Here is a 16,011-nt window from a genome sequence, read left to right as displayed (position 1 = left end):
GTGAGCAGAAATGTGTAAATGCCGGGGTTTGGGTGCCCAAACTGCTGTTTGAAAGCCCTAACCAGGAATTTAGAAAGGTTTAGCCATTTTACGTGGCTAAACCCAGTCTAATTAGGTATGACAAGCGAAATTAACGGGCGCCCAGAACAACTGAACTGCTACATTGGGAGCCCACTAATTAGCCTAACTAAAAAAAAAACCACTGAGTCGCCCCTTGAGTTTTGAGCAGGAGTATTGTGACTATCATATTATAATTTGTGACTATATTATATTTTCATTCTGGCAGTTCTCAATTTGCACCCTTTATTATTTGTTAGGTTCTATATAGGCATCATATGTTTATTAAATGTTATTAAACTCTAAGCCTAGGCAACGCTTCTATCTTTGTATTTTCGGTTTTGTGTTTATAGGGGAGTACAGCAACCTTATTGGTAAGCAGCAGACATGCTTACTGTGTATTATAACATTTAACTTCTTACATTACTTTGGAGGCATATTAAATTGTCCCAAAATGTTTTACAAGGCATCATGACCATTTTTCAAATACCGCGGCTATGCGTGCTCCCAATAGCTGCACTATTAAATGTAAAAGAAAATAAAAAATGGTCAGGGGAAAGAGAAAAAAAAAAAAAAAGTACATTTAAATTTAGCCTGCTGCCCATGATTACCAGCTGCACAGGCACACTCTCTGCACCTCCCGCTGAGATAGCTCACAGCAGAGGGATGAAAGGCCCATATCACAGGCTCTGCTCAGAGGGAAGAGGGGGCTCACCCGAGGCTGGGTGCCCCCAGCACTTACAGCAAGTCCGGGTACAGTTAATAGGAAGTTGCACATTAGCAGCACCCCACACAGAACTACTTACCGGAGTCCTGGGTGTTCAGGAAGACGACGAAGGTAGACTTCAACATGTTTGGGTGGTGGAGGAGAAGGACAGGTAAGTAATTATGGCTTATAAAGCAGGTCCTGACAATTTTTCCTTCAAAAACATATTTTAGGAAAAACTGGACTTGCTCAGAAGCTAGGCAAAAAAACAACCACACACACTAGTGCCATGGGGAAAACAAAAAACCTTCCCACCGAAGTGAATACCGAAAAACACCACTAAACAATGTTTCCTGCAGGATGGAGATACAGCAGAGAAAGGCACGTAAAATAATTGATTTTATTAAAGTACAAGAGCTCTGTATCCTCTTATTTCCAGCGTGTTCCAATTGGATGAATGAAAAATAAAAGTTTATTCTATATAAAAGGTGGGTACACACCTGATCGATATATCAGGTGTGTCTGCACGATCCGTCGTGACTTACGTCACAATTGGGCAAGCATTTACATGTGCCCGCCCAGTTGAGCTGTCAATCACCGCCGGCCCGTCCAGCAAGTGCACCAGCGGTCTGCTGACCACCCGTACACACAGCAAGATGCCCCAATATATCTGCACACAAATTGTTAATTAAAAAATAAATAAAAGGGTTGGGGGCGCATTTTGTCAAGTTTGTAACTTATAGATGTAAGAGTAAATATGTTACGGCAAAGCTCTAAATATTTGACCCAGGTGCTACTGGGGAGTGTTATTAGTCAGCCATTTAAGGTATATAAATTATTCATACAGTATCATGAGAATGGTAGACAAGTAGTTTCAAGGTGCCTACACACTTGGCGATATGTTCACGATCTGACATCGTATACGATTTCCCTTGAAACTCCTCCCCGGCAGCTCTGCACACGATTTGGTGTTTGAAGTGTCCAATTTACAAATGATATATCGTGCATCCAACCTTTTTCCAATGCATTTGTGTCCCAGATTGGCAAATCTGCCCTACAGCATGGCATATCTGAAGATGGGATGTGTGACCAACAGGGACGTGCATCGCATCGTGATCGTAAATGGGGACTCACGATTTGGGCATTTTTTACACAATCTGTCGTTCCGATGCGTTGGGATCGTGTAAAAAATCGCCAAGTGTGTAGGCACCTTTAGAGTTCAAGGTCTTAAAAATCTTTGGTAAGAACAGGTTTAACACTTCCTTTGGATTTTATAAATGTACATATTACCAATACATTACTAGAAAAACATTGCTGTCATGCAGTTTTGCAAAATCTAACTTTATTAGTACATTTAAATAGCAATAAAGTTATTAATACAAATACCATTCTTGAGAAAAATCTAACTCTCTCCTTCTCTGTATTACAAACATCATAGGAATTATTTGAAATAACTGTGTGGGCAAACGTTTCAGTGACACTGGCCTCATGCCATCATTCAGCGGGTAGCTTTGTGAGGTCACAGAACAAGGAGCATGTATGCTCTGCAAACTCATCAATATTTATTGCTGCCCAGAAGTTGGGCAATTTTATGTACACATACAGGAATGTACCTAAATATGTGATACAGCTGTGAACATGTGGGGGTAAAATACAAATCAGTGGGAAGATGCAAAATGACGTTCAAGAACTGCAAATTTAATTTACATTGCACGTTATGTCTCGCACTATATAGGTGGTGTGCAGGAAAATTTATTAAGCTGGCGCTACCGTATCTGCCCACTTTGTGCTCAGTCGGCCATCCCTACCCTGTGTTGTCTTTCAGATATCTAATTCATAACTGTGTGAGCGAAGAATCATGATAACATAGAAGCATATAATAAAATGTTACCTCTTCTTTCCTTGCATCCTTTTCTTGGTGTACCAATATTTCTTCTTTTACAGTGACTGTTGATGTAGGCTCAGGGGGTGGGAGGTAACTCTTTGAATTCACAGCTTCAAATAATTTATCCACAAAACCTTGGGTTTCTGAAATAAGTTTAAAGAATTTAAGATGGTCAAAAAATAAATAAAAAATATATGCATAGTAGTATTGGCCAAGTATATGCCTTGGTCAAGTCAGACTTAAGCTACGTACTCACCACAACGATGTGCCAGCTATCCGCCCAACTAGTAACTTACTAGTGTGCACACTAGTCTATTGTTATAATCAAAATAAGGAGAGTTATGGTAAAACTTACCTTGGGTAACTCTCTTATTTCGAAGTCCATAGGGTCCACAGGGAGTCACTGGGGTGTAGGTGGGACGTGGAGGACCGGACACAAACAGCAATACTTTTCAACCCCAGGATGCTCTGGTCCTTCCCCCTATACCCCGCCCACAGCCTGAGGGCACTTCAGTTTTGTTAACAAGCCTAAGGCAGGATAGGAGAGAAGGAAGACTGGTACACTGAGGAATCACACAGAGAAGGAAACAAGTGACCAGGAGAAGAAACCCATAGAAGCTAGGAGCGTCAGGGTAGGTGCCCTGTGGACCCTATAGACTTCGAAGAAAGAGTTAACCAAGGTAAGTTTTACCATAACTCTCCTTTCTTCTTCAGGGTCCATAGGGCTCCACATGGAGACATTGGGGATGTCCCAAAGCAGTTGTTCAAGGGCGGGAACTATTCCTGAGCTGATAGAGGAACCCTACGCCTGAAGAAAACATCCAGAGAGGCAAAATGTATCAAAAGTATAAAACCTAAGAAAGGTGTGGACAGAAGACCAGGTGGCCGCCTTGCATAGCTGTTCAGCTGAGGCGCCACGGCGGGTTGCCCACGAGGGACCCACAGAGCGAGTAGAATGAGCAGATACTGAAGCCGACACAGAAAGGCAGTCTGCGTGTAAGCACGTGAAATCCATCTGGCCAGAGTGTCTGTTAGCTGGCCATCCCTTCTTGTGGAATCCATATAGGATAAAGAGGGAGTCAGATTTCCTGATGGAAGTAATGCGGTCAATGTAGATCTTCAGAGCGTGGACCACATCCAACGAGGCCTCACTTGCCGAGAGGTTTGGTGAATGAAATGTCAGAATAACAATTTCCTCATTCAGGTGGAAGTGAGAAACCACCTTGGGAAGGAAACCTGGACAATTAGGAAGAACTGCCCTGTCCTGATGAAATATTAAAAAGGAAAAGACATGAAAGCGTCCCTAAATCCAATACCCTACGGGCAGATGCTATAGGCAGAAGAAACAAAATCTTCGCAGTGAGCCATTTGACATCCACTGATTCCAGGGGTTCGAATGGAGGTTCCTGAAGTGCTTGAAGCACCACTCTCAAATCCCATGGAGCCACAGGAGGGACAAAGGGAGGTTGTATACGTAGAAGACCTTCCATGAAGGGGTGAACATCTGGCATAGTAGCAATTCTACGCTGAAACCAGATAGACAAAGCAGAGACCTTCACTTTCAGAGGCGCTAGGTGGAGGTCTAGATCCAGTCCAGCCTGAAGAAAGGCAAGAATTTGAGAAATCTTAAAGATTTGCGGGTCATAGTTTCTTGGAGCACACCGTTGGAAATATGTATGCCATATTCTGTGGTAAAACCTGGCTGAGGCTGGTTTACGTACTCTGAGCATGGTCTGGACCACAGAGCTTAGTCGTTAGGAGGAATGTCTCAAGAGCCAAGCTGTTAAAAGACAGACGGGCTAGGTCTGGATGTAGACATGTACCCTGAGACAACAGGTCTACTCGTAGAGGAAGTTGAGGAGGAACGTCTATGGAGAGCCTTTGAAGATCGGTGTACCAATGACGTTTGGGCAAAGCCAGAGCTACCAACAGGACTGTGCCCCCCTCCTGTCTGAACTTTCAAAGCACTCGAGAAAGTAGGGATATGCCAAATGGAAGTTACATTTCACCGACAGTACATCTATGAAGGAATTAGTATGTAATACCTGCGGTTCAAATCCCAACATGAAAAGCCCGACAGCATTTGAAGGAAGGCAATGATTACCTGTAGATGGGGGTGAAGAGTCTCTGGGGAGCTGCAAACAGCAAGAGATCGTCCAAGTATGGGAGCAGTCTGAGCCCTTGACGACGAAGAGAGGCCGCCATAACTGTCACGATCTTGGTAAAGACTCGGGGGCCGTTGAAAGGTCAAGCGGACGAGCCTGAAATTGGTAATGTTGCTGTAATATAGCAAACCGGAGATATTGTTGATGAGAAGCTTTGCTGTTGGTGTCCGGTCCTCCAGGTCCCACCTACACCCCAGTGTCTCCCTGTGGAGCCCAATGGACACTGAAGAAGAAAATAATATATCTTATTCACTGCTATGACATTCAGCTCATTGTGTTCGTAAATATTGTGCATGCAGCACAGATCACATGAGCCGATGCAAATGATCGTTGACCCTGGGTGGTCTGCACACACTCAGAAACTTGGGCCAAGCGGTCGGAAATTGGCTGTTTGGCACGATTATTTTTTAGATACAAAGCCAGAGAGTTCTATTGCTGAGACAATATTGTTCGTTTTAATTGCCCTTGCATACGATAATGGATAAACACAGGTCTGTGTATTTGGCTATAAATGTAACATAACAGTATGCCCCCACTAGCAACTTGCTATCTGTGGCATTCATTTTCACATAGAGAAGTAATACTTGGATAAGATATATTGTACATAATCCTAAAAAATTACATTTATTGTTGTGGACAATGAAACAGCTTGAGCACAAAAGTCCATCATATATAAAACCTTATTACAAGGTAACGAGCTGTTTTAAAGTTTACTTATGTTTCAATACATTATTCAATTTAATAAATGTGTGTCTGACTCATTTATATGAAACTTTCCAAAAGGGGTCTAATTATTTTAAAATATTCTCTTAATTAACGTCTGTCCAAGAACTGCTCAAATTAATTTTCCAAATAAATCTGCCTGGAGCTGGTATTGTCTATTGGCATAACTGGGACTACAAATTATTGATATCAAGCTCGCCTCCACTATTCTACCATAAAATGGATAGAAATATATTGATTATAAAACATAAAATATATTAAGGCAATAATGCAAAATTAAAGCTTATTATAATATAGTGCAAAACCAGAATAATACTAGTTTTAGATGGGCTGGAATTCAATTAGCGACGGTAATTTACTACAGGCTTAGTGATCCCCCCCATCCCAACACTTGTATATCTGTGTGCACCTGAGTCTGTATATGAAGCACAATGGAAGGGAAAAACTGCGTCCACTACATTGTAGCATTTCATATACAGATTCAAAGACTCAATCGCACACAGATATACTGTAACACAGTTACAAATTAATCAGCAGAGTCTCCTGGTGCGCCCTAGTCGCATTGCACCTTAAACGCATTTACAACAAACAATACAAAAAAAAAAGATGCCCGGAGCTAGCAGTCTCTCATGAGACTTGGCACGCCGAGAGGGGCTTTTTAGCGTGACTACAACAAAGATGTGTAAGGACACACCTGTAGGCAATCTGTATGAAAAAGAAACAGTGCTGGGAAACAGGTTACACGAGCGATTCCTTTTTATCATCAGGTCGCTGGTCCCATATTAAAGGGATAAAAGCATATTGGACCACAAAGATTATTAGAAGTACTGAACTATAGCACTTCTCAAAGAAAGAAAACAACTTTTTTTTTTTTTTTTTTATGCCAACAATACCATTTTTCATTTGAATCTGGCAGCTGGACTTTTGGTCATTAGATCTGGACTCCATATTGAATTTTTTACTGTATATTTGAAGCTTTCCCTCCACTGAATTGTAAGAATTCAATTTAGAGGTATACTGCTGGCTGCTTTTTATTCTATTTTAAAAGTACTATTCTGCTACATTGTATAATAAATTGTTACTTGTTCCCACCTCAGTGTGGGCAATTCAATTGTTTTGCTGGAGGCTTTTTTTCTAAGACTCCCGAAGGAGAAATTTCATTGTTGCTCCATCAGGGCGCGATAGCCGGCGGCGCCGTCATCTCTGCTTGCAACCTCGGGAGGGTGCGGACAAAAATGTGCGAGAAACCCCCTGGTTAGGGCGCGCTAACCAGAACTTTAGACGGGTTTAGCCGTTTTACGCGGCTAAACCCGGGGCGAAGAGGGCGATAATTAATGAGCGCCTTAAAAAACAATTGAATCGCCCCCAGTGAGTCTGTATTAATACATTCAACCTGTTTCCCAGCACTGGTTTTTTCCCTACTAATAACCTAGGACAGTGGTTCCCAAACTGTGCGCCGTGGCACCCTGGGGTGCCTCGGGATACTTGCAGGGGTGCCTCAGGTTGGTGGTCCAGCACCAAATCAAATTATAATTACGATCTATGTAATGTAAATATGTAGACAAACAGAAGCGCAAACCTGTCCACCACCACATAACCGAACCTAAGGATGAAATATATGGAATAAAATAAAATATACAATTGCACTGATAAAATTGTTTATATCTTTTCAGTTATTATATTAAAATCCACAAATTGACATGAAATAAAGTGTCACAGTGCATCACTTCATGTAAATAAATAGGAAAGTGTTAAAGTGCAATCAAATGGAAAATGGTCTGATTAACCTAATATAATATCATGTAGAAATGATGAAAGCCATCCAATTGTAACATATATAATGTAATACAGGATGGAGGAAACATACCATATGGGAATGGTGGTGTGTGAGAAAATATATGTCCAAGGCATCCAAATAGGCCAATTCATCGACACACCACCAGACTGAGTCCAAAAATGAGTCCTTTAGAAGTCCAAGGTACCACAGCACGGCATGGAGCACAACGCGTTTCGGATTTTAATCCTTTTTCAAGTGCATCTTGGGCTAAGTCTGGTGGTGTGGATGCCTTGGACATATTTTCTCACACACCACCATTCCCATATGGCATGTTTCCTCCATCCTGTATTACATTATATATGTTACAATTGGATGGCTTTCATCATTTCTACATGATATGATATTAGGTTAATCGGACCATTTTCCATTTGATTGCACTTTGACACTTTCCTATTTATTTACATGAAGTGATGCACTGTGACACTTTATTTCATGTCAATTTGTGGATTTTAATATAATAAAATTGTTTAAATCTTTTCAGTTATCAGCGCAATTGTATCTATTCTATTTTATTCCATGACTTTAGGAGTATCGATGTTTACTCCCTTACGGTTCTAATTGCTGCAGATTACTGGTTCATTGCGCAATTGTTAATACTATTCATTTTTTAACCTAAGGATGAAATATAAGCACAATTTACTTCACTTTACTATATTTTTTTTTCTGAATTTCTCAATAACAAACTATTGGCTTAGGGGTGCCGTGAAAACAATACTGACACACCGTGATTCAAAAAAGTTTGGGAAGCACTGCTCTAGGAAATAAACATGGCATTAAGTCTTCTTGATACAGTTAAATCAGGACCAAGCTATAAATGTAAATAAATGTTGTTTATCCTATTTTAAGTAAACTTCATTAAAACATTTTTCATTTCAATTAAATCTTAAAAATATATTATTTTCCTGAAAACTAGATTTTACATGTATTTTGATAAGAGACAAGAACACCACATTTGTATACTGTAGATAAATTACCTCTTTGAAGAAAAACATCAAGTTGATCTATGCACAGTGCCTTCAGTTCTCGGTCATTTTTATCCTTTTTTACTAATGCAAGAACATACTTTGCAAGGGCTGAAGGGTCAGCATCACAACTGCAGTTAGGAAACAAGAAAAGATGATCAGCTAAATAAAATACAATAAACCAAGATAGTTCAAAATGTTTCTAACCAGTTAATAATACAATTGGCATATCGTCCCGCAGTGCAAACATCCTGGTGGATAGCCCACTATGATATGGTCACTGGGCATCACTGCATTATGCTCTGGCCAACTCCTAGGGGCATATCCAATTGTGTGCGCGGTTTAGCGAAGTAAAAAACCTCATGCCCTATTCTATATTACCGCGGGTATGTGCGCTCCAGATACCCACAGTATCCAGTTAAAAACAGTGGTATCAGCTCTGAAAATCCCAAGGCGCATAAAAAAAATGTAAAATAATGATACTTCCGTGTTGACACTGGAGGGCTCCGGGGGCTACTAGAAAATTTAGTTCTCCCTGCGCCCGTTACAGGGGGTATACACTAACACGGGGGGAGGGATGTCACACACACTTACAAATATTCACAAACTCACCCTGCTGAAGAAGACCTGGCTCCCAACGCTGGATGCACAAGACACCGCTTTGGAAGGTGATTAATTACTTCCAAAACGTCCAATTACGTAATTAGTCCCCAGGGGAGTGCCGCCGGGGTCCCAGAGCAAGTCCCGTTGATTTTTCAAAAAATGTAAGATTTTAGGAAAAAAAAGAAAAAATCAGACTTGCTCTGGAGGTGCGAGAAAAAATATAAATAAAAGTCTATAGAAATCACCGCGTCCCATTTTCAGTCACCCTCTAGGGTTCTTTAATTTTCACGCCCCCAATTGGATATGCCCCCTAGGGAGATAAAGTATTACTCGTAATATTAGTCTTCCCTAGGTGTTTGATCATGGTGCCACGCCTTGCCCGGTTTTAAAACTACAAAATGCGCCCTGCTGAAACAGCCTGCCAGGTGCCGTCCCCACTTGTGGGCTGCAGTGTCCTGTGGGTGGGGAGGGAAATGCAGTGCAGCGGTCACCACCGGTGAATTGATTCCGTGGCCACGCTCCCTTTTCGGGCGTGCTTGAAGAGCGCGTCAGTGCTTTTTTCATGGTCCGGCACTCTGCGTAGCACTGGAACTAACATTTACACTAATTATTGTTGCTTTTATTCCTCTGTGGAGTGCACATTTTCCTCTGAAAATATTTTGCTCAGCAACAAGACATATCGAGATCCTTCACAGATATCTGAAGGTAACGGGACCAATTTAAATACAGGGATCACAAATACTTTATGCTGCTCTTACACTCTATCAGCAGTAGGATGCATCATATAGGTAGAATGAGCGTAAGAAAGGCACACCAGCTAAATGTGTCATGATGGCCCCTGTACAATGAAGTAATACAGTGTTCTCCCCAGGCTGTTTTTTGCGGGTGCACCAGCTGGCAAGAAACAGCCTACCACCAGGCACTTTGAAAGCCTGCAAGTGGGGCCAGTATCTGGAAGCTGTATAAAAAGGACCAGATCCTATAGACTTTGCAGCTTTTTCATAATCAGATGACTGGGCCTCTAATAAGAGGAGAATTAATATATAAAATGTTATTTCAAGTTTAAATCATAAGGTCAGGGTTTAAAACATTTTATTATTGAGAAGGCTCCCACCGGGCTACTTCTTGATGAGACCCGGCTGGAAAAAAATTCTGGGGAGAACACTAATATATCATATGTAAGAATTTAAGAACAAGGTACAGTTTTTAGACAAATGGGGACTGTCATAGATATGATGCCATTAACAGAAATTATAGTCAGCAGATTCTGGAGCTAGTCACACTGATCTTTCTCCCAACATCATTACTTAGGCTTCCTGCTAGGCTGTTTTAGCAAAGCGCCATGTTCTGCCCGACTTTAAAACCACAAAATGCCCCCTGCCCTATCTGCCGGCACCCTGCTGAAACATCCCGATGGGTGTGCAGTGTGCAGTCCCCACCCACAGCCGCAGGGAATTGTGGTGCAGCGCTCACTGTCGGTGAATAGATTCCGTGTGCATGTGCACTGTATCTATTCACAGTGAGGAGAGAGCTTGGGGTAGCACAGCATATCCTTAAGTGCTGGGCACGGCCCCAAAAGTGCCGGAGAGGGCTCGTCTTATGGATACACAACTCTTATCAGGCACGCGAAAGTGCCCTTTTTACGGTCAAACATCTTGCCCAGTGCCGAACCTAGGATTAACACTAACTACTCATGTAGTAATCACTCATATGGGTCGATCCTATTAGGTGCAAGTTGGCTCACGTCGCGAGTAACAGAACCTCTGGCTTTTGGTGGGCTTCATACAAACCGCAAAGTTTGGGGAAAGATCGGCTAGTAAGTTGTGGTGACACTGTCAGTGTTTCCCCATTATTGCAACGCCAACTAAGTCATGAATGTATTTAGTCCCTTTCCAAACAGGATAAGTAGGCATGAACCGTAGTTCAAAAACTTCACAAGGAAACTGGATTGCTCAGGCATTGCTGGGAGCAATTGTACCATTAGGACAAGGGCTACTAGCAAAGGAAGCACTGTTGTCCAGCTAGTACATTAGTCTGACGTTTGGCACAAACATAATTGTTGGCTATAAGGTAACCAACCCAGTCCTCGAGAGCTACTAACAGTCCACGTTTTCCAGACCACCTAGCTGGTGCACTGGTGTAGTCATTACTAACATTTTCATGGTGCATTCATTCCTAAAGGTGCATACACACGTAACGATTTTTTGAACGATTTGTCGTTAACGACGTCGTTATCACTAAAAAAAAATCAGTTTCTGAGTTATAAAGATGAACGAAAATCGTTCAAGCGAGCTCCCGTTTGTAGTTCATCGTCCATTTCAGACTGTCCAACAGAACGATTTTCATTAAGGGAAGGAACATTTTTCGTTCATATTTGTAAAATCGTTCATTACACTTCAAAAATCGTTCACTTTTTCAAGGGAAAATCTGACAGATAATCAATCGTTAGTTACAAAATCGTTAAGTGGGTATGCACCTTAACCAGCACATTCTACAGATCCACAGGTGGCCTGGAAAACTGTTGGTAGCTCTCGAGGACCAGAGTTGGCTACCCCTGAGTCTAGTAATCCTAATCTTCAAAATCATGGGTTCTTGAAATTTTGAGATGCTATCATCCCTGAAAGAGAAACCGAGCCTAACTTGATATCTGTTTGGCTAGCTAGACAACAGGAGCATAAAGATAAAACACTAACCAAAAAAGGGATCACCCTAAGAGCTCAATTCAATTCAAAACAAATTGAATAGCGCCGGAAGGAGCTCCCAGAGCTATTGAATCCAGCGCATTGTTAAGTCCGACTAAGGATATCTTCTCGCACCCCTCCTGGGATGCAAGCAGAAATCTGAAAACTCCTGGTGCAATACGGTTCTCTGTCCTTAGCGCCGCGGATACAGCATCACGCCGGGCAGTTTAGTCGAAGAACACCAGTTCTCGTGACAAAACACACCATGTTTAGGGCGCGAGAACAGCCATTCTCCAACATAACAGCGTGCTGAATTGAATAGCTCCGGCAGCTCCTTCCCGGCGCTATTCAATTCGCTTTGAATTGAATCGAGCCTTAAGAGATTAGAACAGACAACAGTATTGAAAAAAGTGCATGTCCATTATATCTGGAATGCAAGCTTTTGAATGCTAGAGAGAAACAGCACATTTGCAATTAAGCAATCACTGCCTGGTACGCGATTTAGCGGGCATCTTGGTGGTCGGGATGCTGGTCAGAAACCCATCTCCAAAATCCTGACACCAGTCGAATTCCCGACTCCTGAATCACATCCGCCGATATACCAGGTACTAGAGTGGTGGTGGTGGGGGGGGGGGGGGGGGGTGTTTAGGATGAAGGTTAAAATACTTACTTAATCCTGTCAGGATTCTGTGCCGCTGCTGACATCCCGACCGCCTGCATCTGGCGCCCAACCCGCCTTGTACATTTTGGTTTGCAGTACAAGAGAAGCAACACTGCTCCAGGAGTCCAAAATGGCAACTGACCTCCACATACCTAGGAAGCCCAGAGGCTGGGTTGGAAAAATCTGCCACACAGCTAAGACGGTCACTATAGAAACATGAAGTAAAGAAGCTAAGGAGGTTTGTGTGCAGAAGAAACAATCACAAGTTGCAATCAAACGATGAACGCAACACACCTTGGTAATGGTAGAAGCACTAAATTACATCCATGTACTAGGTAGCAAAGCAGGTTTAAGGAGATGTCCAGTTTCCATAAAGTTTAACAAACTACATTCTAAAACTATAAAAAAAAAAAAAACATTAATTCTCCAAGAACAGCAGCTTGGTCTAGTAAGTAAAGCTCTATTACAACTTGTTGCTAATATCCTCCCCTTGGCACTAGGACTCTATTGTTCGCATACAGCCGGTTCACAACATTAAACCTTTGGCAATCTCATTAACAATCCTAAAATCATATCTTAGCAAAATCTGACAGATATGGGAACTTTGTGATATTGAATAGCTGGATCGGCCTATGTTTGTGCACATTTAAATGCCATAAAGGAACAGAAAGACTGATATCATAAATTGATTTATACTAAGGGTTTATTTTCATTCATTTTTTTACTACGAAAGATCAATTAGAGAGTTTTTTTTTGCTTGACATGTGTGAATGAATACACAAGATCCAATTACAGTTTTACTGGAGCATAACAAGTTTGAACAATGCAAAAATATCAGTCTGATAATAATCATGGCTCCTCCTGCATTAGGGGACCCAACAAACAGCCTAATGCTGGGTACAAACTACACCATGTGTGTACCCAGCGACGGTGCGATAAATTGCACCGTTCATACACACTGCAAGAATCAGAGGACAAAGGCGCAATGTGTAATGCAGCATGGCCTCGTTCTACGCATCATCCCACGTGCTGTGCTGCACAGCAGATGGGACGATGCAATGAACGATACTTGGCCACGAGCGATCGGGCGTACACACTAAGCGATTCACATCAGAACAATATGACATGCAAAGGATCACATAGTGCGTACCCAGCTTAAGTGCCAACCCACGACAACCGCACCTAAGTAACCTTTGGAGTCAGGCTTTTATCATTCCCTATGATATTCCAATCAAAGGAGTTTATAGTTTTATGATGCTTTGATGTTAGTCTTTTATATGTGATTCAGCTGATTATTATAGTTGTAGGAAAAGCAGCATGTGACCGTACTATGGGAACAAGTTTGAGAGACAGGTATGCAATGCACTGTACCTACATGGAGGATGCCACCTGTTCTGTACAACCTGATCCATTATTCCTCTGCAGCTGTTACCCCCATGGGAGGGGGTTTGTGACCTCTCACTACACATGTGTAATAGGCAGGATGACATGTTACAGTTATGTGGTGAGTCCAGAGACTATGTACACATACACAGCATACACATACGCACGCAGGCATACAGACACAATGTAACTGTCTGTAAGCGGTGACGTGCCTCTAGTACAGGCTCCCAGGCGCAGCCCAGCCCTACCCATTCACCACACCACCCCATAGACTCACATGGGTTCCAAAGTCTTTGATAGCCAGTGTTTCAGCGCCTCGAAATCCTCTATGATCATGTTGGTGCCTCTCCTGGGAGTAGTCACAGACAGGCGGAGGCCCGGCCTGGTCTCCCGGGCTCGGGTCCTAGCTAGTGCGTCGTGATGATGTGCGCACTGTAACTCCCCGCACTGGCGGCGGTGAGATAGACTCACTCAGCTACGTTACCGTTAAAGACGAAATTCACTTTTTTTAAAACCGCAGAAGCCTGTGCTCTAAGATGGCGGCGACCAGTAATCGCGACACTAGATTATGCTCTACGTCATCACGTTGCCAACGTACAGGACCCACGCATGCGTATTTGCTGATCTGCTGCTGGCGCCACTAGTGGACGCCTTGTGAACGGTCACCGACAAAGCGTCCAGGGAAGAGATAAGCACCCATTGGCTATCCGGTTATTCTGAGGGACTACAGGTATTAGCAAACTTTCAGTACTACAAGTACATCCGTAATACCCAATAAATATGATGGAATCAGGTGCAGGGCTATAGAATAAGTGAGTGGTGGGGGCAAATGATAGAAGTCTGTTAACCACTTAAATGACCATTTTTTTCCCCAGAAAACCGCTCAGAAATAGTTAGTATTTTTAATTATTTAATAAAGTTTGAAAAATATTTTTAATAATTTAAATATTTTATTAAAAAAATATATATAACTAGGGGTGTTTTGCAACCCCCCCATGTCCATAGGCCCCCATTATAAAATAACTTCCTGCTCCCTATAGGCAATAGACCCCCCCAGGGGTCATAAATCTTAATAATAATACCCCCCCCCCACCCCATTAGTAGTAAAAATTCCGTTGTCTAAGCTAACCCTTCCCCCCTGTAAAAAGCCCCTTTTACTGAAGCTGATCTCTGCGCTTACAGAGATCAGCCAAATAATGCTTGGAGGGTAACTAAGTTCGTATGTGATGTGCCAGCTGAAGCACTGCATCACATGCAACGTCGCCAGTTACGGGGTTAAGAGATAGGTACATAATGGGTGCAGGTTGTGCGGTGGCCATTATACCTGCCACTCTGGAGTTTGCTGCCTTTACTGCAGAAATCACCAGGGAAAGGCATGGCTGCCATTTCCCGAAGATTTGCAAATGCGCAGTACAAAAACACCAGGAACATGGCGCGGGTGCCATGTTCCCAGAGTCCTGCGCACGGTGCTAGGGTCTAATCTGCAAAAGCGATGGTGAGGGGAAGCACATGGGCCCTCTCCTCTCTTAAACCACCCCTGGATAGATATGATTAGGGCAGTGGTTCCCAAACTGTGCGCCGTGGCACCCTGGGGTGCATTGGGACACTTGCAGGGGTGCTCAGGTTGATGGTCCAGCACCAAGTCAAATTATTTATGGTCATTGTTATGTAAATATGTGAACAAACAGAAGCACAAACCTGTTCACCACCATATAACTGAACCTAAGGATGACAGGTAAGCACAATTGATTTTCACTTTCTTTCTGATTCTCTTAATAACAAAAAACTTAGGGGTGCCGTGAAAACTGCTGTTACTCTAGGGCGCCGTGATTCAAAAATGTATGGGAACCACTGGATTAGCGGATAAAGATAAGCAGACGAGCATGGAACAAGGTAATAAAGATAACTCACAGAGGATATTCATTTTTATCACTTCTCTTTGGTTTTAAAATATTTTATAAAAGGAAAAACACAGTGTGTTGGTTTAAAAAATCTCTCTGGACTTTGCCATTGATAAAACTGCATTTTAAAACCCACTGGACAAAAAATGTGCAACTTAAAAAATACGCAGCTTGACAAATAATTTCCAGAGCACACATTATAGTAAAGTTGATAGCAGAAATGTACAGATGTATAGTGTGCATAGTTAAATGTGCTAAAAAGACACAATAGATTGCGCCGAAATTAACTACTTTAAAATACCTTTAGGGTATATTTGTCAAAAAAAAAAAATTTGTAAAAAATAGTAGGAGGCAGATCTAGATAGGTAATGAGAGACATACAAGGGAAGGGGTTAAATAAAAATAAAAAAATCAGGAGGAGAATAATGAGATGCATCACTTACCTAA

General features: G+C 42.2%; 1 protein-coding gene across 4 annotated transcripts in view; it reads right to left on the bottom strand.

Annotated features, from left to right (window-relative positions):
* RBM26 (RNA binding motif protein 26) overlaps positions 1–14,235 on the bottom strand; it is a 157,744-nt gene extending 143,509 nt beyond the window's left edge. For all 4 annotated transcript variants that reach the window (XM_088459054.1, XM_088459073.1, XM_088459059.1 and 1 more), the window contains exons 1-3: positions 13,941–14,235; positions 8,348–8,466; positions 2,655–2,791 (exon numbers count right to left, since the gene is read on the bottom strand). In XM_088459054.1, coding sequence (XP_088315180.1) covers positions 2,655–2,791; positions 8,348–8,466; positions 13,941–13,999 — 315 coding nt within the window. In that variant the 5' untranslated portion in view covers positions 14,000–14,235. The remainder of the gene's footprint in view (positions 1–2,654; positions 2,792–8,347; positions 8,467–13,940) is intronic.
* Positions 14,236–16,011: the final 1,776 nt, after the last annotated feature.

Source organism: Taudactylus pleione, unplaced genomic scaffold, assembly GCF_031769625.1.
Source record: "Taudactylus pleione unplaced genomic scaffold, aTauple2 ptg000041l, whole genome shotgun sequence".
Lineage (NCBI taxonomy): Eukaryota > Metazoa > Chordata > Amphibia > Anura > Myobatrachidae > Taudactylus > Taudactylus pleione.
This window is presented reverse-complemented; position numbering and strand designations above follow the sequence as displayed.